At 34.5% G+C, this 27694-nt stretch overlaps 1 protein-coding gene across 12 annotated transcripts in view; it reads left to right on the top strand.

Annotated features, from left to right (window-relative positions):
- GPHN (gephyrin) overlaps positions 1-27694 on the top strand; it is a 626350-nt gene that overhangs the window by 111569 nt on the left and 487087 nt on the right. For all 12 annotated transcript variants that reach the window (XM_067732935.1, XM_067732912.1, XM_067732903.1 and 9 more), the window contains exon 2: positions 2183-2261. In XM_067732935.1, the coding sequence (XP_067589036.1) occupies positions 2183-2261 (79 nt within the window). The remainder of the gene's footprint in view (positions 1-2182; positions 2262-27694) is intronic.

Here is a 27694-nt window from a genome sequence, read left to right as displayed (position 1 = left end):
TTTCAACTTCAGATCCTTTAAATGCATCATTATATACGTTTTTCATTTATATTAGAGGCAGATTCAGATTTAGGGAGCTTATAATTTTGAGCTGTAAGAAAAGGGAATATAAAATATGAATAAAATATTAGGTAATGGATTTTTGAAAGGGACAAGGCAAGTGTTATATTCTTGTTCCTCCTTATGAAGATTGAAAATGGCTAAGAGATACATAATAAAACTGTTAAATTGAAATAGGAAATAATAACTTAATATTTATGCTTACAAATACAAAACTTTTATATGAGTAAAATTTTATTTCACCTTTAATTTTGGGATGGATATTTTATCAAGGTATAGACTTAGATTCTAGATATTCCCCCAGCATTTTAACTATATTGTTCCATTGTCTTCTGTATTCCATAGTTTATGTTGGACGCTCAGCTGCAAGTTTTATTGTTTTTCCTTTGAAGGTGATGTGTCCTTTTTTTCCCCTTGCTGTTTTTAAGGTTTTCTTCTTATCTTTGATTTTCAGCAGTTTGCTGAGGGTGGTTTTCTTTCACATTTTCCAGTACAGGGTTGGCTGTATTCCCAGAGTCAATGAGTAATGTATTATATCAGTTTTGGAATATTCTCAGCTGTTTTTTCTGAAAATATTGCTTCTTCCCCATTCTCTCTCTTCTCAACTACAATTACATTAGCTGTTTGATTCCAACATGTCTCTTATGCTCTGTTCTTTTTTTTTTCTTCTTCTTTTTACTTCAGTTTGGATGCTCTCTTCAAGTTCACTAATCCTGTGTTTTGCTGTGTTGAGTTGGCTAAAAACCCACCCACAGATTTCTTAATTTCAGATACTGTATTTCTCAGTTCTAAAATTACTATTAGATTCTTTTTCACAGATTTTAATTCTCTATTGAAATGTGAGAACTTTCATCTACTGTGAACATTTTTTGTATATCTTCTTTAACTTATGGTTTTCTTAAAGTCCTTGTCTTCTAATTCTGTATTATCTGTGGGTTGGCATATACTTTCAACTGTTTATTGGTCACATTTTGTCCCCTTTCCTGTACTTTGTAATTATTATCGTATACCAAATACTGTCTATACTAGGATAGAAATTGATGTAAATGTTATTTTCTTTCAATATTATATTAGAAAGAAATGATTAAGTGTTAACCATCTCAACTCAGCCACAAATTGAGCTGGGTGGTTTGAGTGACAGCTTTAGATATACTCAGTGTGCCTCTGGTTTTAAATGTCTTAAGGGCCAGACCTGTTGCGTTGCAGTTATTCCTCTGTGCTGTGGCTTTGTACTAATGTACTATGAAATTGTTGGAGATTTTACTCTACCATTTGGTTTCTGCCCCCTTTTACTCATCTCCCCTCTCAAGGTGGGATGCTTTTGATTGAGAGCAAATATCTTGAGGGGAGACCTATTGAAATTCTGCACTGAAAGTGGTAGACTCCATCTGTTGTAGTGTGACTTTAACTCCTAATCACTTCTGCACTGCAGAAAACATTATTTGCCCTGTGTCCCATTCTCTTCTCCTTCCCCCAGAACTTCTTGTACAGTCCTAGGCCCCAGCAAATCTCCCAGAAGAAAACTGTCTGTGTCTTGTGGGTCCCATGGAATTCCAGTCTGTCATTGCCCGCCCAAGAGCTATCGCAAACTATGCTGGTTTTTCTTTTCCCTGGTAGTGTCCCTCTGTCTGGTTCTTACGTCTAGATGGTAAATCCTCCCAGTAATGAAACAATCAGGAGGCTCAGCTTACCCAAGAAGAGATAGCACTTTTCTCCTAGTTTATCCTTTTTGTATCCAAAGTTCTCCATTGTCTTTAAAAATATGATTTTGGGGGATAGTTTACCTTTTTTTTTTTTTTTTTTCTAGTTGTTCTGGAAGCAGTGACTTGCCACTATGGACTGGTAAATTAGTCTTGTAAAAGTAAAATAAAATTTAGACTCGTATGTTTATTCTTTTATATATTGTATTTATATAAAGTCTGTGTGCTTAGATTATTGATGTTATTGAATGTTAATATTTGCTGTTCAATCTACCAGGCCTAGAAATTGATCATTCTTGATGTTTAGAAAAACCCTATCCAGAGAACCAATTTTAATTTCAAAATTCCTTTTGGACAGTAATAATTTAAATGAAATGTAAACAAAAATTAATTTTCTTTTTCTTTCCCCTTTTCCTGTTTAGTGAGTGATAGTTGCTTCAGGAATCTTGCAGAAGATCGCAGTGGGATAAATCTCAAAGATCTTGTACAAGATCCTTCTTTGTAAGTATTTGGTTTTCAGTATTAAGTGTAAATTAAAACTTTATGATTTGTGTGACTTTTTCCAGAAGAGTTGTAACAGAACTGATTTAAGGTTGAGTAATTTCTTGTTTTCTGACAATTTGTGTTACATATAGTGAAGCACATAGAACAGTTTCAACAGAAGTGAAGTTATGGAACACTTTCTGTTTAGAAATTGAGGAGATTTTAGAAGATGAGATAAAGTTGTGATTAATGATTGACTTTCAAAGAGTATCTACTAATGGTTGATGATATCTTACCAATGTGGCAGTAGATAGTAGGCAGGGAAGATGATTAGTAGTTGTTTTGCTTGGGAAGGCAAGATTGAATTTGTTTACATAAATTTTAAGCTTTTTTGAATAATTTATAATAATCATTTGTAAGTATAATTACAAATGTAAAACGGTTATTTGTAATAACAATATACTTGACTGTATTGAATGTATTTCTGATGTTTTACATTAGAACACTATGTATAGCACAAGATTTTTGAAGAGTTTTGTAGGTTTCAATTTTTAATGTTCTGGCTCATGAGTCAGTTCCATTCTTTATCAGAACATATTTCATATCAGAATATAATGTCACTTTCTATTTCTATTTCATGAATCAATTTTTTTCAGTTTTATATTAACTGCAAATCATGCATACTATCTTCTGTAGGAAAATATCCTTCCAGTAAGATCACCTTTTATTAAAAAAACATTCAATACTAGTTAAGCCCTGGGCAGCAGGGAAAGAAAATTGAGTGTGGGCAGATGCTTTCTTTAATGATACTTAATGCATTCAGTAAAATATATTATAACAAAAAATTACTCTTCCACATCAGATGTAATCTATACTCATCCAGATTTTACTAGTAATTCATTTAAAATTGTGTGAGGAATAAAACACAGGAGTGTGTTGAACCTGAAGGTTATTGATTTCATAATGATTTTCCAAGTCATTAAAAAATATAGTTACAAGACAGAATGGTGAAAATGATTGAATATTGAAGTTATTGTAATGAACTCATTTTTGTAATGAGTTTCGAAATGAGTTTCCAATCCCAATTCTCTAGTTTTTTTTTTAATGTCTCTCTTTTCCTCATTCAAAAGGATTGTCAATATTCTTTCTCCATGATTTTTATTGAAAGGAAGATTGATAAGTTGTCCTTTCAGTTCTATAAATATTTAATGAAGAATAGAATTGTTCTATGTGGATATAAATATTCCTAGTAAATGAATATTGAATAACATGTGCATGAGGATATGGGAAGAAGCTTTACAATATCATTGAAAGATGTCACCCATTTGGATAAAATAAATTATTCCATTGTATTATTTGTAAGGTATATTTTTGGTACAGTGGGATTATATATCTTTTTAATGCAGTGTTTTTGGAAAAAAAAGTGCTTATATGGACTTCAATAATATAAAAGCTGTGGAGAATATACTTGAAAATTGGATTATAATAATGAGTTGTAGTGTTTTGAAATACTTTGGTACTTCTTCCTAGAATGTAGAATAATATTCATAATGTCACCTATCACTAAAATAGGAATTTAATCTTAGAGAAAATTTCTAAGAGAAATTTATCTCAGATCACTACTGCATTGAGTGGACAAAATAATTCTAAGTCTCTCTTTTAAAGTAGCTAGATATCTTAATTTAACATAATTCTCTTAACTTGGCATTAGTCTCTTGGCATTAGTCTTGAATGTAAGAATTCAGTGAGCAAGAATTTGTCTTTGCCCTTGACACTTGGATTTGGAAGGAACTTTTTTCTTAATAAGAATTGTCAAAATGTACTATTAATGACTGTAATTCATTTTTTAAAGATATATTTCTTACTTGCTGAAATTCTGTAGGGAAAGAAATGCCTGATGTGGAAAACGAATGTGTTTTTTTCAGTTGTTATGATGGGAAATATTTTATTTTGAGTTACTATTCTATAGCAACATTGACTTAGTACATACCTTAGTACATACCTCTTGTCTGGCGCAGACTCCCAGATTTTTGATGTAATTCTTTACTGTTTGTTCATCAGTTCATGTACACTACTTTTTGGTTCTATATGAATTGTTTATGTTGTAACATTAAGTAGAAAATATTTCGGAAATAACTTTTCTGCAAAAATCCCCTCAAAAAATAACTGGCATTTGATGAGTACTCCTGACTAGTGTAAGGGTTGCTAAAATTGTATAATATGTTATTTTAATAAATGTTCCAAATAAAAAATATTATTAGAATAAGATATGTGTATTGAATGAATGCTCTGTGTTAATATGCCTGGCAGATTTGTATTACGCTTCACCTACGTGAGCTCCTGATGCTGAAAGGAGTTGATGTGTGAAGAAAAATTAAGTACTGTGTTTCAATCACTAATGCTGTGAGAAAGGAAGACAGAATAAAGAGAGAAGGAAAAAGTAGGTTGAGAAGAACCCAGGCTAATCTGATCAATATTGACACTCAGAATGGTGTGTAGAGTGTCTTAATCAGATAAATGAGCAGGTATGGAATATCTGTGGACAAAGTATAGTAATAAAACCGAGTTGTATGTGTGTATATGTATGAATGAATGAAGTTTGAGAGGTTTACTGCCACAGAGGAGAGCAAAAGGGCAGAACCAAAAGTGACTGCTTTATACTCATATCTATGGCAAGCTAATGGAATAATGTGATAGATCCTCTGTAGTTTATCTAAACTGTGTATAGTACACAACCCAAGATTTTTAGTAAAATCATTGTAGTAAAAGTAATTATTGGGCTTGAGTGAACTGAGTGAGCTATATTGTGTGAACATGATGAAGGAGGGATGCCATGGGAGGAGAAAAAAAAAATAAAGTTGTGAATCCCTAAGCAAGACTTTCTGATCTTGTTACTAACTTTTGATTTGTTGTAATAATGAGAGCAGAATCTGACTTGTGGCAAGGTTGTGGTGAGGAGAATACATGACAAGCTCTCTTCTTTGGGTAGTTACTCTAAGAATATTTGTTTCTGTCGTAGTCTTGTAGGTGTTACGTACAAGACCAAGTAGAGGAACTTGACTTTCACTTTTTGCTAATAATGTGCCTAAAGATTTGTTTGACTTAGTAATTTGCATGTGTGTTAAATTTTGAAATAAACAATTAACAGCTTTAATTACTTATCTTCTATTTATGATTATAAACATTTTAAGAATGATTTCCTCTGCTGTATGTATAATTTGTCAATTTGAGTTGTTTTATGAGACTTCTTGTATTAGTTGTGGTCTTCAATGGCACATTGAAAAGTGTCAAATGTAACTTGATGTTATGTTAGAAACGTATCTAATGTGATATGTAATTTTCATACATACAAGAAACTATTAACATGGTATAATTAATTTTTGTTCTTTTTAAGTGGAGAGTTATGTGCTATTTAAATCATAAAAATTTTTGCTTTTTCTTGTTATCTATGCTGCAGAGATGACTATTATATGAAAAAGAGATACTGTATATAGCATACAGGAGATACTGTTTATAGCATACTTTAAGTTATATCAGTTGTGTTCTCTATAGTGATAATTCTCAAAAATGCTTTCAAATTTCCATTGTCTATTTGCTGAAGATGAAAGATAAAACATATTAGCATATTTATGCTTTAGATTTGTTATTGCTTATTTATAAACTATTTAGCAGAGATAATTATTTGAACTCAGATTCATTTATAGAAATTATTAAAAGCTGTTTAAGAATCAAAAGAGGAAATGTAACATAAGAATGTAAAGGACTAACAGAAATTGAATACCTGTTTGTGCTACTCATTGTGTTGATGCTGATTGTGTGTGTGTGTGTGGGGGGGTATAGATGGATGTGCCTTGTTTGTTTAATTTGCAAAAGCTCTTAAAAATTTTGGTGCATCGTAGATATGTGATATGTAAATCAGAGGAAGAATTGTTTAATTCATAGAAGAATTGTCCATCTCTGAATACTAGAAATATAATTCATAATGTAGGATATTAGTAATTTTCTTTATAGGGCAAATAGGGAAGGTTTATATTCCTTGAAAATTTTGCAAAACATGACAATTACGTCAGTCTTTGTTGTTTTTCTTTCTGTTACTCAGAATGTATTTTAAATTGCTTCAGTAATGTTAAGATTTTGAAAAAGATTTTACCAAATTATGACCTCTTGTGATTTTTAAGAAAGGATGATTCAATAAAATAGAAGAAATCTTAATTATAAATTCTGGATAAATTGTATTATGGATGAGGAAATACTTCTTGTCAATATTCTTGGTGTTTTTTTTTTAATTGTGGTAAAATAAGTGTAACATAAAATTTACTGTTTTAACCAATTTTACCATTTATAAGTGTACAGTTCAGTAATGTTAAGTATATACACACTGTTGCAGCCTATCCCTAGAGTTTTTCATCTTGGAGAACTGTAACTTTATACCGATTAAACAATAACTCCCTGTATTCCCCTCCTCCCAGCCTCTGGCAACTACCATTCTTTCTGTTTCAGTAGTTTTGGAATACTCTAGGAATCTCATAAGTGGAATCATGCAATATTTGTCTTTTTGTGATTGGGTTTATTTCAGTTAGCACAATTGCTTCAAGGGAGTTCCAGCATGTGTCAGGATTTCTTTCCTTATTAAGGCTGAGTAATGTTCCATTATATATATATATATATATATATATATATATATATATATATATATATATATATCACAGTTCATTTACTTATTCATCCATTGATGGGCACTGAGTTGCATCTACCTTTTGGCTGTTGTGAATAATGCCGCTCTAAACATGGGTGTGCCAATATGTCCTTGAGACCCTGGTTTCAATTCTTTTGGATATATACCCAGAAGCAGAATTGCTGTATCATATGGTAATTCTGTTTTTAAGTTTTTGAAGAACTTCCATAGTGTTTTCCATAGTGATTGCACCATTTTATATTCCTGCCAACAGTGCATAAGTGTTCCAATTTCTCCACTTCCTCACCAACACTCATTTTCTGTTGGTTTTTGTTTTTTAATATAGTGGCCATCCTAATGGGTGTGAGGTGATGTGTTCTTGGTATTTTTAATTGAACTTCACTTCTTTTATCTTTAATAATTTTGATGCAGCTCATCTAGAGAGTAAAGAAAAATAAAACGTACTCTGGCTGATTATTATGATACTTTGGTACCTTGTGAAGTAAACTGTGTTACTTAGTAAAATAGAAATTCTTTTCACTGTCATTACAAAGATTATAAAGTCCAAATACATCCAGGGTAATTTCATAACAGTATCATTTTAATCAATTAATCTTCCTTGTTATGTATTGTATTACTTGTCTTGTATTAATACTTCTCTTTGTTATACCTAATCTGTAAAGGATTGCTTTTGGGTAAAAAATAATTTTCTTTTTTAGTTAGAAGGTGCCTGATTGGAAATGCAGCATACTAATTAAATAATAACAAAAACCTGCTAGTTGAAATGTATTTTGATAGTATAGATCATTAGTGTTTGATAATGGCATTTAATGTTTAAGAACAAAGATAAAATTGGACAAAATAGTTGTATCTGATTATAAATTTCTTAGACATGAACATTTTATTTACCTTTATGTGCTTCTTTACAAATTTTACCACCTTTGGTGGAAGCTATTCTTTTCATGGTCCTGAAACACAGCCTCATCCCCCTGAGTATGTATACTTGTCTTCACACTACAATCTGATTGAATGATATTTTGGTCCCTTGGATCATGACATTAAATATGAAGGAAAGGCAGGATTGCCATCTGGAAAGCAATCATATCTAAATATAGCCTGTACTTATCTGCTGGTGTTAAGACAGGTTGCCGTGGTGAACTGAATTTCTTAAAAATGCCAGTCAACAGAAGATAAACTGGTTTTTGAAGTGGTTATTTTCCGTAGAGCTGTACATTCTCATACTGCAGGTAGATGATTTTAGTTAATGTTTTTTACGGCTTTTTGATTACATTTCAATTTTAATGTTTTTTATGGCTTGCTTATTAAATTTCAATTTTAGAGTATCTTTGAGACCTTTAAGATATTTAAAAAATATTTCTCTTTAGGTTTTTTTAAAAAATTATTTTATTTTTGGCTGCATTGGGTCTTTGTTGCTGCATGCGGGCTTTCTCTAGTTTTGGCGAGCGAGAGCTACTCTTCGTTGTGGTGCATGGGCTTCTCATTGCGGTGGCTTCTCTTGTTGTGGAGCACTGGCTCTAGGCACGCAGGATGCAGTAGTTGTGGTGCGCGGACTTATTAGTTGTGGCGCACAGGCTTAGTTGTCTGTGGCATGCTGGATCTTCCCGGATCAGGGCTTGAACCCATGTCCCCTGCGTTGGCAGGCGGATGATTAACCACTGCGCCACCAGGGAAGTCCCAAGAGACCTTTAATTATTAAACAAAATATAAGAGTTTTTATATTGTTATCCTTTGTTTCTCTTAAGATAAATTTCATTTGATGTGGAAATGATTTTTCCAAGGACAGCATTTTAAACATTATTGATCATTCATTTTGCTCTGCTGCCAATAGTTCTGCTAGATCTAAGACAGATACCAAAGCTGTCTTGTCTGTAGTAACATCTCTAACTGTAAGTTTTTATCATTTTTAATCAGGTTCCTTTTTGGATTATATGGTTATTAGACTGTAAAGTATATATTTGGACAGTACAGCTTAATCTAGGCTGGTGCTAAGGTATTATGGTACTGTGCTCTATGTCAGAACTGCAAATCCAAAGACTTTGGATTATACTTTACTTTTAGAAGACTTTCTCTCATTTTCATCATTCCGTACATTCCTGGGAATGTATGTTGCAGTTTTTATGGGTTCATTTGTTTAAAAATTTATTTAATCAAAACACTAGTAGATATTCATCTTACATCCTTCAGCAATTAGGTTTAATTGACATTGTTCTTGTAATTAAGGAACATATGATTGAAGATGGATAATATCTGAGTTGTCTGCCTGAGGCATATAGATGACCAATCCAGTATTAGAATTTTTTAATGAAATAAATAATGTATTTTAATTAGTTGATTCTTTCATTTTCAGCGTACAGAAACCTAAGTCAAACTAGCTTCAAAAGCTAATTTGTGATTTGATTGGCATATGTAACTAAGGAGTACTTCTCAAGGAATCAAGAAAGAGTTTCAGAAACCAGATCAAGGGTGGGAGCCTCAAAGAAGAGAATTACAGAGTTTGTGCAACTGGTTTTGTTTCTCTCACTTTCCGTCATCATCTCTTTTGGTTTTTCTTGGCTTTATTCTCACTTACGGCAGTCAGGCTTTCTCCATGAAATGGGCAAGATGGCTGATAACTTACTCTAATTCCCTTCCTTCTAGCTTCATGATCTCTCTTCACTTCTTCTCTAAAACATAAAATCTCATGGAATAATTCTGATTTTGTTAATCTGGTCATGTGTCCAAACCTCCGCCAATCACTGTGGCCAGGGGTATAGGCTATCTTTACTTACCAGTCATGGGAGAGGTGCCTGTGGTCAGAATGGTGGAATATCCTAATTAAATGAGAGAGAAGATAGTTCCAGAAAAAGAGTGATAAAACTAAGAGATGTGTAGTGTATTCAGTCTCAGCTGTTAATTTAAGGACAAATGTATACATTGTCAAGAATTGTTATTATTTTAAAGCAGAACATTTTGCTTGCCTTCCCATATCATCTCAATTAGATAGGTATTGGTAGTAATAGCTATAATAATTTTAAAGGACTGCATAGTTCAATTAATTGATAATAGTTGTTCCCTATTTCCTGATATTATTTACTGTTGATGTAGTACACACACGCAAATGACTCAGATGAATTTATTACATTAATTACAACTGGCTAGACAGCAGGTGGAATAATAACAGATTATTTCTGTCTTTCCATACTTCTTTCTTAAAAAGAGAAACTTTACCGCTATCAGTCAAAAAAGGAAAAGGAGTCAAAGATTCTTATTCCCCTTTCCATTGTAATACCTTAACTGAGGAATATTATTATAGAGGCATATAAAAGTTTAATGGGAGCACTGACAAAGTATTTTAAAAAGAGGTGATCCTTGAAATGAAGCTTTTGTTAAGGAAAAAAAAAAAGCAGGAAAGGAGGAATGGAGGGAGCAAAGAAGGAATAACAGAGAGAGAGGGAGAGAATGATTGATTATGAGAATGAATAGAAACTCCAGGGGTATGTTACACTTTTTAGAAACTCAGTTTGGCTGAAGATGAATGAGAGTCTACGAGATTAAAACTAGTGATTAAAACAAAGTTTTGATATCCATGTATTTCGTTTATCAAGAACACATTGATACATCTGACACTGATGGTCAGAGTGAAAAAATGAATGATTGCATTGTCTACTTATATTAGTTTTATATTGCCATGTAACAGATTACCACAAACTTTCTTAAAACAATACGTATTTATTATCTCACAGTCAGGATTTTGGGCACAGTTTAACTGGTTCCTTTGCTCAGGATCTCCCAAGATTGCAAATCTAAGTGTTGGCTGGGGATTGCATTTTCATCTGGAGGCTTGACTAAGGAAGATTGCTCCAAACTAGTTCAGGTTGTTAGCAGAATTTGTATCCTTGTGTTGTATGACTGTATATCCTGCTTTTTGCTGGGAGTTGGCTAGTTTCCATTTGCACCTTCCATCATCTTACAGTCTATTGCCCACTACATTGAAATTGCCTTTTCTGCATGGGAATTATACTCAATTAGTTTAGTTCTGTCAATTTAGAGATGTAAAACCTAAAGCTCAGCTGAGTTGTGATTTATCTAAGGTCCTAAAACTACATGGTGATGGGCCTCCTGACAACCAGGCATTGCGTTCTTTCTACTCCTCGCCTTAGTTTTGACTTTCTTGATTTTGTTCTCACATTTAAAAAAATTTTTTTTCCAGTTTTATTGAGATATCATTGACATACAGCACTGTGTAAGTTTAAGATCTACAGCATAATGACTTCACATTTGGTTTTAGTTTGTATTGCTGCGTTTATTAAAAATATGATGGAATAACATCTTAGCACTGGCCACCTAGGAACTGACATTAAAATGTTCGAAAATATTTTTTTCTATATGGCTTGTAGGTATATGACTTTTGATCATTTAATTGTTCTCTCACCATGAACTTTTATATATATATTTTTTTCTCAATTTTTATTAGGAGGAGGTGGAACAGAATTTTTGTTTCCTTTGGTTATGGTTTATGTTGGTATCTGCAGAGACTAAACGTGAGATTGAAAGTGAGATTTAACACGTGCAAAGGAAAAGCCTCAATGAAATAATGACAGTTGAGTCCTATATATGAACTCCTTTTGGATTTTTCAGTGAAAGATTGTTGGTTGTTGGTTGGGAAGACAAACAGGCAGGTAAAGAAGCTTGCTAATCAAAAGTCTGCCTAAGTATGCTTCCCTAATGAGTTTCCTAAGAAACACCTGCTTGTGACTCAGCCCACATTAGGAAGAAAATGACAAAAGAAAAGCTAGGAGAAGAGACCCATTTATTTCTTTTCTAGATGTTTTAAGAGTTTAAAGTTTTAAAATACTATTCTTTGAGAGTAAGGAGAATTAAATTACCTTTACCCAGCTGGGAAAACGTCCACAATACTAGACAATTGGGCAGCAGTTTAAAGGAGACTAGCCCTTGCTGCCCCTTCTTTCCACTCCTACCTGGTCACTGTGGTAAATGTTAACTACCCTAATCTTTTTTTACCTCCAGAGAGAGATTAAATGAACGTTAAGAAGGAAGCCTAAATTTTAAATTTAGGGTAATCCATTTAGGGAGGAAGGCTGGTTGAGCTGATAGAGCTTGGATTTTTTTCCTTCCTGGAGTCCTCTATGATCTCCCATGTGCTCCTCCTATATGTTGCCTAAACTTCTATCATAGCTTTTTACACTATATTATCATTGTTTGTGTATGTACTATCTGTATTTCTCAATAGATTATAACTTACTTAAGGGCAGAGACTGTTCATGTTTAATCTTATATCGCTACCACCTACCACAATAGACCCAACCAGACATATTCCTTAAATAGTTGAGTGAAGGAATGAATGTGCGATTTAGTGACTAAATGAAAGAATGGGTAATAGAAAGAGTAAGAGAGTAACAGACTGAATGTATAGTGAATATACATTGGCAAAACCTGCGTTTTCCCCATTCTTCAGGCAGTTCTAACATTCAGCCCTTTATTGGTGTTCAATACAAAAGTCTACCCTCTGTTGACCTAATAGCTGTATTTAAACTTTGATCAGCATTGGTTCCTTCTGCAGCCTCAGTATCTTTCTAAGTGTGTATGACATAAATGAGAGACCTAACTCCATGAGCAAAGGGAGTCACTAATCCTCATGGTTTTGATTTATAGGCAGTTGCTGTTTAGAATACTGAGAAGATGTTGCCAACAAAGGATTCCATTTTTTCCTGATGAAAGCGAGGAAGATCCCTGAAAGCATTTTCAAAATTGAATCTATTTCTGAACAGTTCACTTTGAAAATAACTCTCATAGCATAACTTTGTAGAGGAAAAAAAATAATTTGAGTAATTCAGTCTTACTTTAACTTGTTTCTTAAAAGACAGTAATTTAAAAAGTAAGTTAAGATATTTTTCTTTTCTGTAAAGTTGTATCTTATCTTTCCCTCTTTTATAAATAACTAAGAGCATAGTCAGACGAAAAATATTTGAGTTGCACTTTGTGAGGTGAAGTGACATTTATATTCTGGTCAGACTTTCACTTAGCCACCTGGCATTGAGTGCAAATTTTTATAGTTCACTTAAATTGGAAGCAAAGTGATACTAAGTTTTGACATTTTTTAGCAGAAAAAAATGAAATGTAAATAGGGTACTTTTTAATACTTAGTTTAAAACATTCTTTTCTCCTCTATCATTAAGTCAAGAATTTAGAAGTGCTTAAAAAATAACTAGTGAATATTTGTTGAGTATATACTATGTGTCATTTAATATGGTAGGACCTGGAAAATAATGGTAAATAAAGCAGGCATGGTCCTTGCCACAATTTGGGGGACAGTTTTTAATAAAATGGACTTCAGGTTACTCTTTCTGTTTCCAGAATACCTTTATAAAGGACAGTGGTTTGGGAAGGTGTCAGATATTGCTAAAAAGATGTAATCCAAAGGTCAGTTGTGTGTCCTAATAAAGTATATTACATTCTCAAAAGGGTAGAATTAGATCATTTCTTATATATGTTATTTATAACTTTTAAATTTAGTTATTTCATTGATTTATTCAGACCAGTGATTTAGTCAGGATAATTGGATTTGAGAAAGCCATCCAGAACAAGCTGTAGTTTGTCAGTGCCTCCCTTAAAGTGTAATGGAAAAACTGAAGACAGTGTTTTAGATTTGATCTGGCTATCACTGAAGAGATTAAGACTTGCTGAAATTGTTTGTTGCACTTCTAATTCTTTGTGAATTTACTTTAACTTTTTTTTTTGGAGGGAGTGGGGAGCAGGTAGGGAGCCTGAACAGAAGAAGCATTATCCTTCTTTTCTAAGGATCTTTTTAATGTCTAGACAACTTTATTCTTTATTGAGATCTAAATCATATACCATACAGTTCATCCATTTAAAGTGTACACTTTAATGGGTTGTTTTAAAATTTTTATTTTATATTGGAGCATAGTTGATGAACAATGTTGTGTTAGTTTCAGGTGTACAGCAAAGCTATTCAGTTATACATTTACATGTATCTATTCTTTTTCAAATTCTTTCCCCATTTAGGTTATTACAGAATATTGAGCAGCATTCCCTGTGCTATGCAGTAGGTCCTTGTTGGTTATCTGTTCTGAATACAGCAGTGTACATGTCAATCCCAAGCTCCCAATCTGTCCCTCCCCTCCACCCTTCTCCCCGGTAACCATAAGTTTGTCCTCTAAGTCTATGAATCTATTTCTGTTTTGTAAGTAAGTTCATTTGTATCTTTTTTTTTTTTTAGATTCTGCATATAAGCGATATCATATGATATTTGTCTGACTTACCTCACTTAGTATGGTGATCTCCAGATCCATCCATGTTGTTGAGGTTGGCATTATTTCATTCTTTTTAATGGCTGAGTAATATTCCATTGTATATATGTAACACATCTTCCTTATCCATCCATCCGTCGAAGGACATTTAGGTTGCTTCCGTGTCTTGGCTACTGTAAACAGTGCTGCAGTGAACACTGAGGTGCATGTATCCTTTTGAACCATGTTTTTTTCTGGATATATGCCCAGGAGTGGGATTGCTAGATCATATGGTAGCTCTATTTTTGGTTTCTTAAGGAACCTCCATACTATTCTCCATGGTGACTGTACCAATTTACATTCCCACCAACAGTGTAGGAGGGTTCCCTTTTCTCTGTACCCTATCCAGCATTTATTGTTTGTAGACTTTTTGATGATGGCCATTGTGACTGGTGTGAGGTGATATCTCATTGTAGTTTTGATTTGCATTTCTCTAATAATTAGCGATGTTGAGCAGCTTTTCATGTGCCTCTTGGCCATCTGTATGTCGTCTTTGGGGAAATGTCTATTTAGGTCTTCTGCCCATTTCTTGGTTGGGTTATTTGTTTTTTTGATATTGAGCCGGATGAACTGTTTGTAAATTTTGGAGATTAATCCCTTGTGGGTCACATCGTTTGCAAATATTTTCTCCCATTCTGTGGGTTGTCTTTACATTTTGTTTATGGCTTCCTTTGCTGTGCAAAAGCTTTTAAGTTTAATTAGGTCCCATTTGTTTATTTTTGTTTTTATTTCCATTACTCTAGCATATGGCTTGGAAAAGATATTGCTGCAGTTTATGTCAGAGAATTTTCTAAGAGTTTTATTGTATCTGATCTTACATTTAGGTCTTTAATCCATATTGAGCTTATTTTTGTGTATGGTGTTAAAGAATGTTCTAATTTCATTTTTTACACATAGCTGTCCAGTTTTCCCAGCACCATTTATTGAAGAGATTGTCTTTCCTCCATTGTATATTCTTGTCTCTTTTGTTGTTGATTAATTGACCATAGGTGCATGGGTTTTTTTCTGGGCTTTCTATCCTGCTCCATTGATCTGTATTTTGGTTTTCGTGCCAGTTCCATACTGTTTTGATTACTGTAGCTTCGAAGTCAGCTCTGTTTTTCTTTCTCAAGATTGCTTTGGCTGTTCAGGGTCTTTTGTGTCTCCATACAAATTTTAAGATTTTTTGTTCTGGTTCTGTGAAAAATGCCATTGGTAATTTGATAGGGATTGCATTGAATCTGTAGAGTGCCTTGGGTATTATACTCATTCTGACAATATTGATTTTTCCAATCCAAGAACACGGTATATCTTTTCATCTCTTTGTGTCATCTTTAATTTCTTTCATCAGCATTTTATAGTTTTTGGAGTACAGGTCTTTTGTCTCCTTAGGTAGGTTCATTCCTAGGTATGAATAAACCTAGGAATTATTCTTTTTGATGTGATTGTTTCTTTAATTTCTCTTTCTGATCTTTTGTTGTTAGTGTGTAGAAATGCAACAGATATCTGTGTATTAATTTTGTATCCTGCAACTGTACCGAATTCATTGATGACCTCTACTAGTTTTCTGGTAGCATCTTTAAGATTTTCTGTGAATAATATTGGGTTGGCCAAAAAGTTTGTTCAGATTTTTCCTTAAGATGTTACAGAAAAACCTGAATGAACTTTTTGGCCAACCCAATATTAAGTAATTTGCAGTGACAGTTTTACTACTTCTTTTCCAATTTGGATTTCTTTTATTTCTGTTTCTTCTCTGATTGCTGTGACTAGCACTTCCAAAACTATGTTGAATAAAAGTGGCAAGAGTGGACATCCTTGTCTTGTTCCTGATCTTAGAGGAAGTGCTTTCAGCTTTTCACCATTGAGTATGATGTTAGCTGTAGGTTTTTCAAGTATGGCCTTTATTACGTTGAAGTATATTCCCTCTGTGCCCACTTCTGGAGAGTTTTTATCATAAATGGGTGTTGAATTTTGTCAAAAGCTTTTTCTGCATCTATTGAGGTGATCATGGTTTTTATTCTTCAATTTGTTGATGTGGTGTGTCATACTGACTGATTTGTGGATATTGAAAAATCCTTGCATCCCTGGGATAAATGCCACTTGATCATGGTGTATGATCCTTTTATTGTATTGTTGGATTTGGATTGCTGGTATTTTGTTGAGGATTTTTGCGTCTATGTTCATCAGTGATATTGCCTGTAATTTTTTTTCGTGGTATCTTTGTCTGGTTTTGGTATCAGGGTGATGGTGGCCTCATAGGATGAGTTTGGGAGTATTCCTTCCTCATCAATTTTTTGGAATAGTTTCAGAAGGATAGGTGTTAACTCGTCTCAGAATATTTGATAGAATTCGCCTGTGAAGCCATCTGGTTCTGGACTTTTGTTTGTTGGAAGATCTTTACTCACAGTTTCAATCTCAGTACTTGTGATTGGTCTGTTGATATTTTCTATTTCTTCTTGGTTCAGTCTTGGGAGATTGTACCTTTCTACGAGTTTGTTCCTTTCTTCCAGGTTGTCCATTTTATTGGCATAGAGTTGTTAATGATCCTTTGTATTTCTGTGGTGTCTGTTGGAACTTCTCCCTTCTCATTTCTAATTTTATTGATTTGAATCCTCTCCCTTTTTTCTTTTTCTTTTTTTTTTTTTTGCGGTACACGGGCCTCTCACTGTTGTGGCCTCTCCTGTTGCGGAGCACAGGCTCCAGACGCACAGGCTCAGCGTCCATGGCTCACAGGCCCAGCCACTCTGTGGCATGTGGGATCCTCCCAGACCGGGGCATGAACCCGTGTCCCCTGCATTGGCAGGCGGACTCTCAACCACTGCGCCACCCGGGAAGCCCTCCCTTTTTTTCTTGATGAGTGTGGCTAAAGGTTTATCAATTCAGTTTATCTTTTTGAAGAACCAGCTTTTAGTTTCATTGATCTTTTCTGTTGTTTCCTTTGTTTCTATTTCATTTATTTCTGCTCTCATCTTTATAATTTCTTTCCTTCTATTAATACTACCTTTGGGTTTTGTTTGCTCTTCTTTCTCTAGTTGCTTTAGGTTTAATTTTAGGTTGTTTATTAGAGATTTTTCTTGTTTCCTGAGGTAAGATTATATTGCTATCAACTGCAGAAGACCTTCCAATACTGGCAGGTAGGCCTGGCCCACAGGTCACTGATTTTTTCCCCTGGGTCCTGGTGTGAACAGGACCTTGTATGCACCCTCCAAGAGTGGAGTTTCTGTTTCCCCCAGTCGTGTGGAATTCTTGCGATCAAATCCTGCTGACCTTCAAAGCCAGATTCTCTGGCAGCTACTCCTCCTGTTGCCAGACCCCCAGGCTGGAAAGCCTGACGTGGGGCTCAGGACTTTCACTTGTGTAGGAGAACTTCTGTGGTATAATTATTTTCCAGTTTGGGGGTTATCCACATGGCGAGTATGGGATTTGATTTTATCACAGTTGCACCCCTTCTACCATCTCGTTGTGGCTTCTTTTTGTCTTTGGATGTAGGGTATCTTTTTTGGTAGGTTGCAGCTTTTTTTTTTGGGTCAATGGTTGTTCAGCAGTTAGTTGTGATTTTGGTGTTTTTGTAAGAGGAGGTGAGCTCACATCCTTCTACTCTGCCATCTTGCTGGCCAATTCCAATTCTTAATGGTTTTTATTGTATTCACAGAGTTGTGCTCTCATCACCACCATCAGTTTTTTAGAATATTTTCATTGCCCCAGAAACGACTCCCCAACCTCCCCCCTCCTAGACAACTATTAGTTTACTCGTTGTCTATATATTTGCCTGTTTGGGATAATTTGCATAAATAAATAAATATGTTCCTTTTCTGACTGGCTTCTCTCACTGAGCATAGTATTTTCAAAGTCCATCCATGTTGTTTCACATGTCAATACTTCATTATTTTTATTGCCAAATATTATTTCATTGTATGGATATACCACATTTTGTTTATCCATTCATCAGTTAATGGACAGTGCGATTTTCCCACTTCTTGGAATTATGAATAATACTGCTATGAACATTAGTTGTAAAGGTTTTTGTATGGAAGTATGTTGTCTTTTCTCTTTAATATAGAGCAAGCGGTAGAATTGCTTGGTCATACGGTAACTTCATATTTTAACATTTTAAGGAAGTGCCAGAATCACCCCCTTTCCCCCCAAATTTTTGTATTGTGGTAAAATACACACAATAAAGTTTACCATCTGAACAATTTTTAAGTGTATAATTTGATGGTATTATGTGTGTATTTTTGTGCACTTATCACCAACATCTATCTCCAGAACGTTTTCATCTTCCCCAAATGAAACTCTGTACCCATTAAACACTAACTCCAGTTCTGTGCTTCTCTGCAGTTCCCAGGAATTGCTCCTGGCAACCAGTATTCTACTTCTGTCTCTATGATTTTGACTACTCCAGAAACCTCATATAAGTAGAATCATACAGTATATATTGTTTTATAACTGACTTATTTCACTTAACATAATGTCCATAATGTCTTCAGAGTTCATCCATGTTGCAGCGTATCAAAATTTCCTTCCTTTTTAGGGCTGAATTATATTCCAGTGTATGCAAATAGCCCATTTGGTTTATCAGTTAATTTGTCAAAGTATACTTAGATTACTTCCACATTTAAGCTATAGTAGCCATCCTAATGGGTTGAGGTAGTACCTCAATTTCCCTGATAATTAGAGATGTTGAACATCTTTCCATGTGCTTATTAGCCATTTGTGTGTCTTCTTTGAGAAGTGTCTATTCAAGTCCTTTGCCCATTATTGAATTGGGTTATTTGTTTTTTTGTTATTGAGTTTTTGGAGTTCTTTGTATAATGTGGATATTAATCCCTTATTACGTATATTAATTGCCCACATTTTCTCCCATTCTGTGGGTTGCCTTTAACCTTTGTTGACATTGTTGTTTGATGAAGAACATTTCTTAATTTTAATGAAGTCCAGTTTGTCTTTTTCTTTTTCTTTTTTTGCCTGTGCCTTTGATGTCTTATCCAAGAAATCACTGACAGATCCAATGTTATGAAGCTCTTGGCCTATTTTTTTTTTTTTAATATTTGTTTATTTGGTGGCACCAGGTCTTAGCTGCAGCATGCAGGAGCTTCATTGCAGCGTGTGGGATCTTCGTTGCGGTGTGTGGGATCTTTAGTTGTGGCATGTGGGATCTAGTTCCCTGACCAGGGATCGAACCTGGGCTCCCTGCATTGGGAGTGCAGAGCCTTAACTACTGGACCACCAGGAAATTCCCTTGGCCTATGTTTGATTCTGAGAGTTTTGTAGTTTTAAGTCTTACATTGAAGTCTTAGATCCATATTAAATTAATTTTTATGTAAGGCATAAGGTAAGAATCCAACTCATTCTTTTGCATATGGACATCCAGTTTTCCAACAGAGTAACATTTTAATATCTTTAACAATTTTTCACTATATTTTTGAAGTATTTTCTTAGTGGTTACTCCATGGCTTACAACAAATATCTTAACAGATCCTACTTATTTATAATAACTTAATTTGTGTGAGATATAGAAATATTAATACTGTATAGCTCTATTTATTTTCCTCCCTTTTTAAAAACAATTACTATACATATTTTCTCAAAAATGTTACAATCCCAACACATAAGTTGTTATAATTAGGTTATATAATTTTATGTCTTTTCAGGAAACAAAGTATGTGTGTATAAAAGTGTTCATTATGTTAATATTCTTACTATTTTTTATTCTTTTCATTTGTTCTTGTGGGGTTATCATCTAGTATGTTTCCTAACCCAACACAGCCTTGTCCCTCAAGCTTCTTGTGTTATTTTGTCAATTATATTTTGTTTTTATGTGCTATAGGCCCAACAATATAATTAGATCTTTCTCTATATACATACAAACATCATTTTATACAGTTGCTCTTTCAATCAGTTAAGAAAAAAAGAAGTATACAATTATACTGTCTTTTATAATTAACCTGCACAGTTACCTTCGCTCTTCATTGTGTGTGTCTGTGTGTCTCCGTGTATATTGTAATTACTCTGGGGTATTGGCTTTCAGTCTTGAAAGTTTTTTAGTATTTATTGTAAGGTAGTTCAGCTAACAATAAATTCTGCCTATTTTATTTATCTATGAATATCTTTATTTTGCCCTCATTTTTGAAATATTACTTCCCTGGACTTAAATTTTTATTTGACCCATTTTTTTTCTTTCAGTGGTCTAAATATTTATATCATTCATTCTACTGCATTCTAGTCTCTGTTTCTGATGAGAAGTCAAATGTTTATCTTATTGGAGTTCCATAATATGTGATAATTCAGTTTTCTTTTTACTTTCATGGTTTTGTCTCTCACATTTTTACTGTAGTGGGTTTATTTGTGGATGTCTTATCTTAATTGGAGTTGGTTGAGACTCTCAGATGTGTAGACCAATGTGTTTCATCAAATTTTGGAAGTTTTCAGCCATTTTTCCTTGTAATATTTTTCAACTTCATTCACTTTATTTTCTCCTGATACTCCCATTACGCATACATTGATGTTTTTGGTGGTGTCCCAGACTTTTCTGAGCCCCTGTTCATCTTTCTTTATTCTTTTCTCTCTGTTCTTTGGTTTACCTAATCTCCATTCCTTTATCTCCAATTTCATCAATTCTTTCTATTGCCAATTCATATTTAATGTTCCCCTAGTGAATTTCCATGTCTTTTTTTAAAAAATAAATTTATTTATTTATGGCTGCGTTGGGTCTTCGTTGCTGCACCCGGGCTTTCTCTAGTTGCGGCAGTCGGGGGCTACTCTTCATTGTGGTGCACAGGCTTCTCATTGCGGTGCCTTCTCTTGTGGAGCATGGGCTCTAGACGTGCAGGCTTCAGTAGTTGTGGCTTGCAGGCTCTAGAGCACAGGCTCAGTAGTTGTGGCGCATGGGCTTAGTTGCTCCGCGGCATGTGGGATCTTCCCGGACCAGGGCTCGAACCCGTGTCCCCTGCATTGGCAGGCAGATTCTAAACTACTGCACCACCAGGGAAGTCCTCCATGTCAGTTTTATACCTTTCATCTGCAGAATTTCAATTTTTCTTTTTTTTTTAACATCTTTATTGGGGTATAATTGCTTTACAATGGTGTGTTAGTTTCTGCTTTATAACAAAGTGAATCAGTTATACATATACATATGTTCCCATATGTCTTCCCTCTTGCGTCTCCCTCCCTCCCACCCTCCCTATCCCATCCCTCCAGGCTGTCACAAAACACCGAGCCAAAATCCCTGTGCCATGTGCTGCTTCCCACTAGCTATCTACCTTACATTTCATATGTCCATGACTCTCTCTCGCCCTGTCACAACTCACCCTTCCTCCTCCCCATATCCTCAAGTCCGTTCTCCAGTAGGTCTGCGTCTTTATTCCCGTCTTAACCCTAGGTTCTTCATGACATCTTTTTTTCTTAAATTCCATATATATGTGTGTGTTAGCATACGGTATTTGTCTTTCTCTTTCTGACTTACTTCACTCTGTATGACAGACTCTAGGTCTATCCACCTCATTACAAATAGCTCAATTTCGTTTCGTTTTATGGCTGAGTAATATTCCATTGTATATATGTGCCACATCTTCTTTATCCGTTCACCTGATGATGGGCACTTAGGTTGTTTCCATCTCCGGGCTATTGTAAATAGAGCTGCAATGAACATTGTGGTACATGACTCTTTGAATTCTGGTTTTCTCAGGGTATATGCCGAGTAGTGGGATTGCTGGGTCATATGGTTGTTCTATTTGTAGTTTTTTAAGGAACCTCCATACTGTTCTCCATAGTGGCTGAACCAATTCACATTCCCACCAGCAGTGCAAGAGTATTCCCTTTTCTCCACACCCTCTCCAGCATTTATTGTTTCTAGATTTTTTGATGATGGCCATTCTGACTGATGTGAGATGATATCTCATTGTAGTTTTGATTTGCATTTCTCTAATGATTAATGATGTTGAGCATTCTTTCACGTGTTTGTTGGCAGTCTGTATATCTTCTTTGGAGAAATGTCTATTTAGGTCTTCTGTCCATTTTTGGATTGGGTTGTTTGTTTTTTTGATGTTGAGCTGCATGAACTCAATAAACAATAAATGCTGGAGAGGGTGTGGAGAAAAGGGAACCCTCTTGCACTGTTGGTGGGAATGTAAATTGATACAGCCATATGGAGAACAGTATGGAGGTTCCTTAAAAAACTACAAATAGAACTACCATACGACCCGGCAATCCCACTACTGGGCATATACCCTGAGAAAACCAGAATTCAAAAAGAGCCATGTACCAAAATGTTCATTGCAGCTCTATTTACAATAGCCAGGACATGGAAGCAACCTAAGTGTCCATCAACAGATGAATGGATAAAGAAGATGTGGCACATATATACAATGGAATATTACTCAGCCATAAAAAGAAATGAAATTGAGTTATTTGTAGTGAAGTGGATAGACCTAGAGTCTGTCATACAGAGTGAAGTAAGTCAGAAGGAGAAAAACAAATACCGTATGCTAACACATATATATGGAATCTAAGAAAAAAAAAATGTCATGAAGAACCTAGTGGTAAGACGGGAATAAAGACACAGACCTACTAGAGCACGGACTTGCAGATATGGGGAGGGGGAAGGGTAAGCTGTGACAAAGTGAGAGAGTGGCATGGACATATATACACTTCCAAACATAAAATAGATAGCTAGAGGGAAGCAGCCGCATAGCTCAGGGAGATCAGGTAGGTAGTTTGTGACCACCTAGAGGGGTGGGATAGGGAGGGTGGGAAGGAGGGAGACATAAGAGGGAAGAGATATGGGAACATATGTATATGTATAACTGAATCATTTTGTTATAAAGCAGAAACTAACACACCATTGTAAAGCAATTATACTCCAGTAAAGGTGTCAAAAAAAAAAAAAAAGAAGTATAGAGTATTCGAAAGGGAGCGTCTATCTCCTTTTGGCCAAAGGCTTCATTAAGGAAAAGGAAAGAGTGTTTGAATTATCAATATCCAGAGATAAGGTAGATTGTAGGAGCACAGTTGTGGGTATTTAAAAAAAAAAAGAATAGGAATTGTTTGGCAAATAATGAATGTGCAGTGCATTAAATACATAAAAGAAAGTAATGGGAAACTATTGAAGGAAGGGACTTGAATGGCAAAGGAAAGAAAACTTGTGAGCAGGAAAGGCATGTTGGGAATTGTCATTAAAAGGATAATTAACTGACAGTAGTGTGCATGAAATGGGCTGGATCCAGAAAAACATGGAGATTATTAATGCAATTTTACATACTTGACTATTCCCATAAATCACCCTAAGTTCTAAGTTATTCATATTTCAAAAGTTAATAACTTTATATATTAAGTTGTGGAAATACTAGAATTACTTCTACAATGCAAATATATGGTACATAGATTCCAGTCATCAGTCATATAATAATTTGCTTCTCTTTGATTATAAATCCCAGAATATATATTCAGGGTTTGGAATCTGAGAAGTCTCTTTTTCAAAATACTTTACATATTATATGAGCTATGTTAAAGTGGATCTAAGTTTAGTTCGTGCATCATCACGTTTCAGAAGCTGCTAGTTAGCCAGGTCGTGATATGTCTTTTTCACATATACATGAATATAAAAATAGCACTATATGTATAAATTTTCTTTTTAAGGTGCTTTACAAATTTTATTTCTCCCTATATTTTATACTCCCTATACTTAATTCTCTCCTTTTATTTTATACTGCTTTATCTTTTCTGTAGCACACTTAATCAGATCTGCTTCCTTACCCTCAGGTGGAACATCTGGTAAGTAGTATTTATGGTGGAGTAGTATCTGGGAAAATAATTGACATGCAAGACAATATAGCACAAAAGTTAAGAGCTCAGATCCTCGTGTGACAACCTGGATTGAAATAGTATGTTTTCCTCTTAACAGGGCTTCTTAACCACTGGGCCTCAGTTTTCACATCCGTAAAACTGGGATAATAATCTTACCTGCCACGTAGGATTATTGTGAGGCTTAAATGAGGTAATATAAGTAAGAGCTCTTAGAACAGATTCTGCTAAGTGGAAAGCACTCAGTAGATGCTGTCATTATTTTTATAATTTGAGTTATTTAGATAATCTGCGAAAGCACTATATATACTTAACTAGAATAGTTCTCAAACTTTATTGGGCAAATTTTATTGTACAAAGGTTAGGAATTTATTAAATTATATATTCCTAGGTCACAGCTGAGAGATTCTGATTCTAGAATAGGGGTAAATTCCAGAAATTTGTCTCTTTTTAAGAAGCATCACAGGTAAACCCGTTATGGAACGTATTTTCAGAAATTTTCCTTGAGTTTCAGAAAATGTAACAGTTGAGCTATTATAGGAATTGATGCATTGGATATTACTAGTTTCCATGTAAATCATACAACTTTGGAAAGAATTTTGGCATTTCTATCAAAAGCTACAAAAGTGTTTTATGATTTGATTCAATAAATCCATTTTTGATTATTTTTCCTAAGGAAATAATCCAAAATGTTACATTAGTTCATCCTTTATTTTAAAATTTTGATATCAAACATGACAATGTCTAAATATAGATTGCTATCTGAATTATTGTTTATCTGTTTAGCGGATCATTGCATAACCATTAGATTTATAATTGTAAGTACTACAGTATCATAGGAAAATATATAGAAAATTAGAAAGCATAATTTATATGCACACAGTATTTGCAGTTGTGTGAAAATGTAACTTGGCAGGTGTTACAAAGAATGAAAGGAATATGCTCAAATTTAAAATAGTTGGCCTAGGATTAATTTAAAAGGGGGGTATATATACGTATGAACCCATTGTAAGCTATTTGGACAATGCATGGATTAAATTCAATGAATTATGCTTTCAGACTCAGCTTTCTTTGTATCATATAGTCTCTCCCAAGATAAAACAAAAATAAAGCTTCACAAGTTTTATTGTCAACACTTTCCTGTAGATTCAGAGGCATTGGGTCCTCTCTAGCCTATTTGCTGAGTAGAGCCCTGATGTCAGGGATCCTTCTGACTCTGAAAGATAGAGAAAATGTATTAATTATCAGTACAATTCTAGAATGTTACACTAAGGGTTAATAATTGCTTTCTGCTCACCTGCTGGCTTATGAAAAGAGAGCTGACAGGCATTAAAGATTTGACATTACACACACACACACAAATACCATAAGCCCAAACACAGCCAGTTAGTATAAATTTGGTACTCCCACCCCTTGCTGGTATCTTTTAGTCGATGAGTAATCAGTTAAATGACAGATTGGTGGCAAATGGTAAAGCAGAAAATAGGGTATGGCATGATACAAGAAAGTTTCTGTTTTCTATCATATAGGTTGTTTTTATTTATTCTTGTGGGACAGTTCGAGTCTTAAGATTTTTCTGGATTATCATTCTAAGAGAAAGTTAATCTACTAAATTGTGTTTTTATCAATTAGGAAACAACAGAAAATGCAACTCAACTTGGCTTAAACTACAAAAAGAATATATTGGTTTATAACATTTAACAAGTTTATAGGTAGTTAGGGTTCAAGTATAGTTTAATCAGAGCTCCAGCTGTGTTTTTTGGTTTTGATTGATTAGTTGGTTGATTGGCTTATTTATCAATATTTATTTTTTATACTTCTCTCAACTTTGCCCTCTCACAGGCTGACAAAGTAGACAGCAATTCTAAGTTATTGATATTGAGAGAAAGCTTCTATGTCTCTGAATTCCCAGTGGACGATCATAGACTCACTTTGATTGTATTGGCTGGTTTAGGTAGTATACCTGAAGTGATCACTTTGGCAAGGGGTTAGAATGTGCTGATTGGTTTAACTTAGTTCATGCTTCAGCATTGAAGCTGGAAGTCCAAGATCAGGGTACCTCTATGAGGACAGCAAGAAGGTGACCACGCAAGCCAGGAAGAGAGCTCTCACCAGAAGCTAACTAGGCTGGTACCCTGGTCTTGGACTTCCAGTTTCCAGGACTGTGAAAAAATCAATTTCAGATGGTTAAGCCACCTAATCTGTTAGTTTGTTATGGCAGCGTGAGCTGACTAACATACCTGGCAAGCTTAAATGTTATACAACTGTCAAGTTTAAGGAGTATGTAGTTACTGTCTTATATCTTGATTTAGTTGAGTCTTTATTTAGTTCTAATATTTTCCCCTCATATTCCTTGCCTTTACTGGAAAATAATGTGCTTCATAGTGTGGCAGTAGATAGCCACACTTCATAGTGTGGCAGTAGATCCTTGAAAGTAATGTTTTTAGGTGCAGAAAGGACAGATAGTTTTAATTGTCCCATTTCTATATTCTTCTGTAAATATAGAATATTGAATCCAGTTTTTATATATAGATAAAATTTTGCTTCAGGTTTTTTTAAAAGAAAATATTTCCATTTTTAATGTTCACCTTAGAATTACAAGATGGTCATGCAATTCATACGTGGTACTGAATAGGTCAATAAAGTCCTTCTGACAGCTTACTATTGAAGTTGCTACTATATCTTGACATTTATAATATACCAAGATGAAATCTGGTCTTTAGCATCGTGATCACTATTATTGTCATCAGCTCTAAATCAGTTTCTTCTGGGTTCTTGGATCAAAAGAGATGAAATAAAGACTGATACTGTTTCAACTGAAAGACATACAAATAACAGCTACTGCCAAAGATTGCTGAAATTAGAATACATAAAATATCAAATAGTGCCACAAAGTAAACATTTCTTTGGAAGACAAATCAAATATGTCTTACCTGTTCTCTGTTAAATTATTACAAATACACTATTCTTTTTTTTTTTTTTTTTTTTTTGTTGCGTTACGCGGGACTCTCACTGTTGTGGCCTCTCCCGTTGCGGAGCACAGGTTCCGGACACGCAGGCTCAGCGGCCATGGCTCATGGGCCCAGCTGCTCCGCGGCATGTGGGATCTTCCTGGACCTGGGCACGAACCCATGTCCCCTGCATCGGCAGGCGGACTCTCAACCACTGCGCCACCAGGGAAGCCCTCTATATTCATTCTTGAATATTACGCCAAAACAGTAACATAAAATTCAAGTTATAAATTGAAGCACCGTTAATTCAAAACTATCTTTTCTGTTTTATATTAAAGTGTTAAGCTAAAACAGATTTTCTTCCTATCCCAAAATAGTTACATAAGAACAGTCTGTTGTCACAGAAATCATTCTATTATAAAGGGTATAGTCTTTATTTAAAATGTTAAGCTCCAAATATTTATCCTTTTGAGCCATCTGCTCTCCTAAATACCCGTAGTATTTTAGACTAAAATTTGAAAAATGGAAATACTTGAAAACCTTTTCATTGTTGACTTGATTTTTTTATAGCATGTGTCTTGCTTTGAGTGAAATAGATTGATGCTCACGTGAGCTTACTTGCAAAACATTACATTACCCTTATTAAAAAAAAATTTTAAATCCTCTTATAGAAAGGACCCTCGATATCTGAAATTATTTTATTAAAAATACAATTTGTGA

This window comes from Pseudorca crassidens, chromosome 1 (assembly GCF_039906515.1).
Source record: "Pseudorca crassidens isolate mPseCra1 chromosome 1, mPseCra1.hap1, whole genome shotgun sequence".
NCBI classification, from domain to species: Eukaryota; Metazoa; Chordata; class Mammalia; order Artiodactyla; family Delphinidae; genus Pseudorca; species Pseudorca crassidens.
Note: the sequence above shows the minus strand (reverse complement) of the source record. Positions and strands in the feature narration are given on the sequence as shown.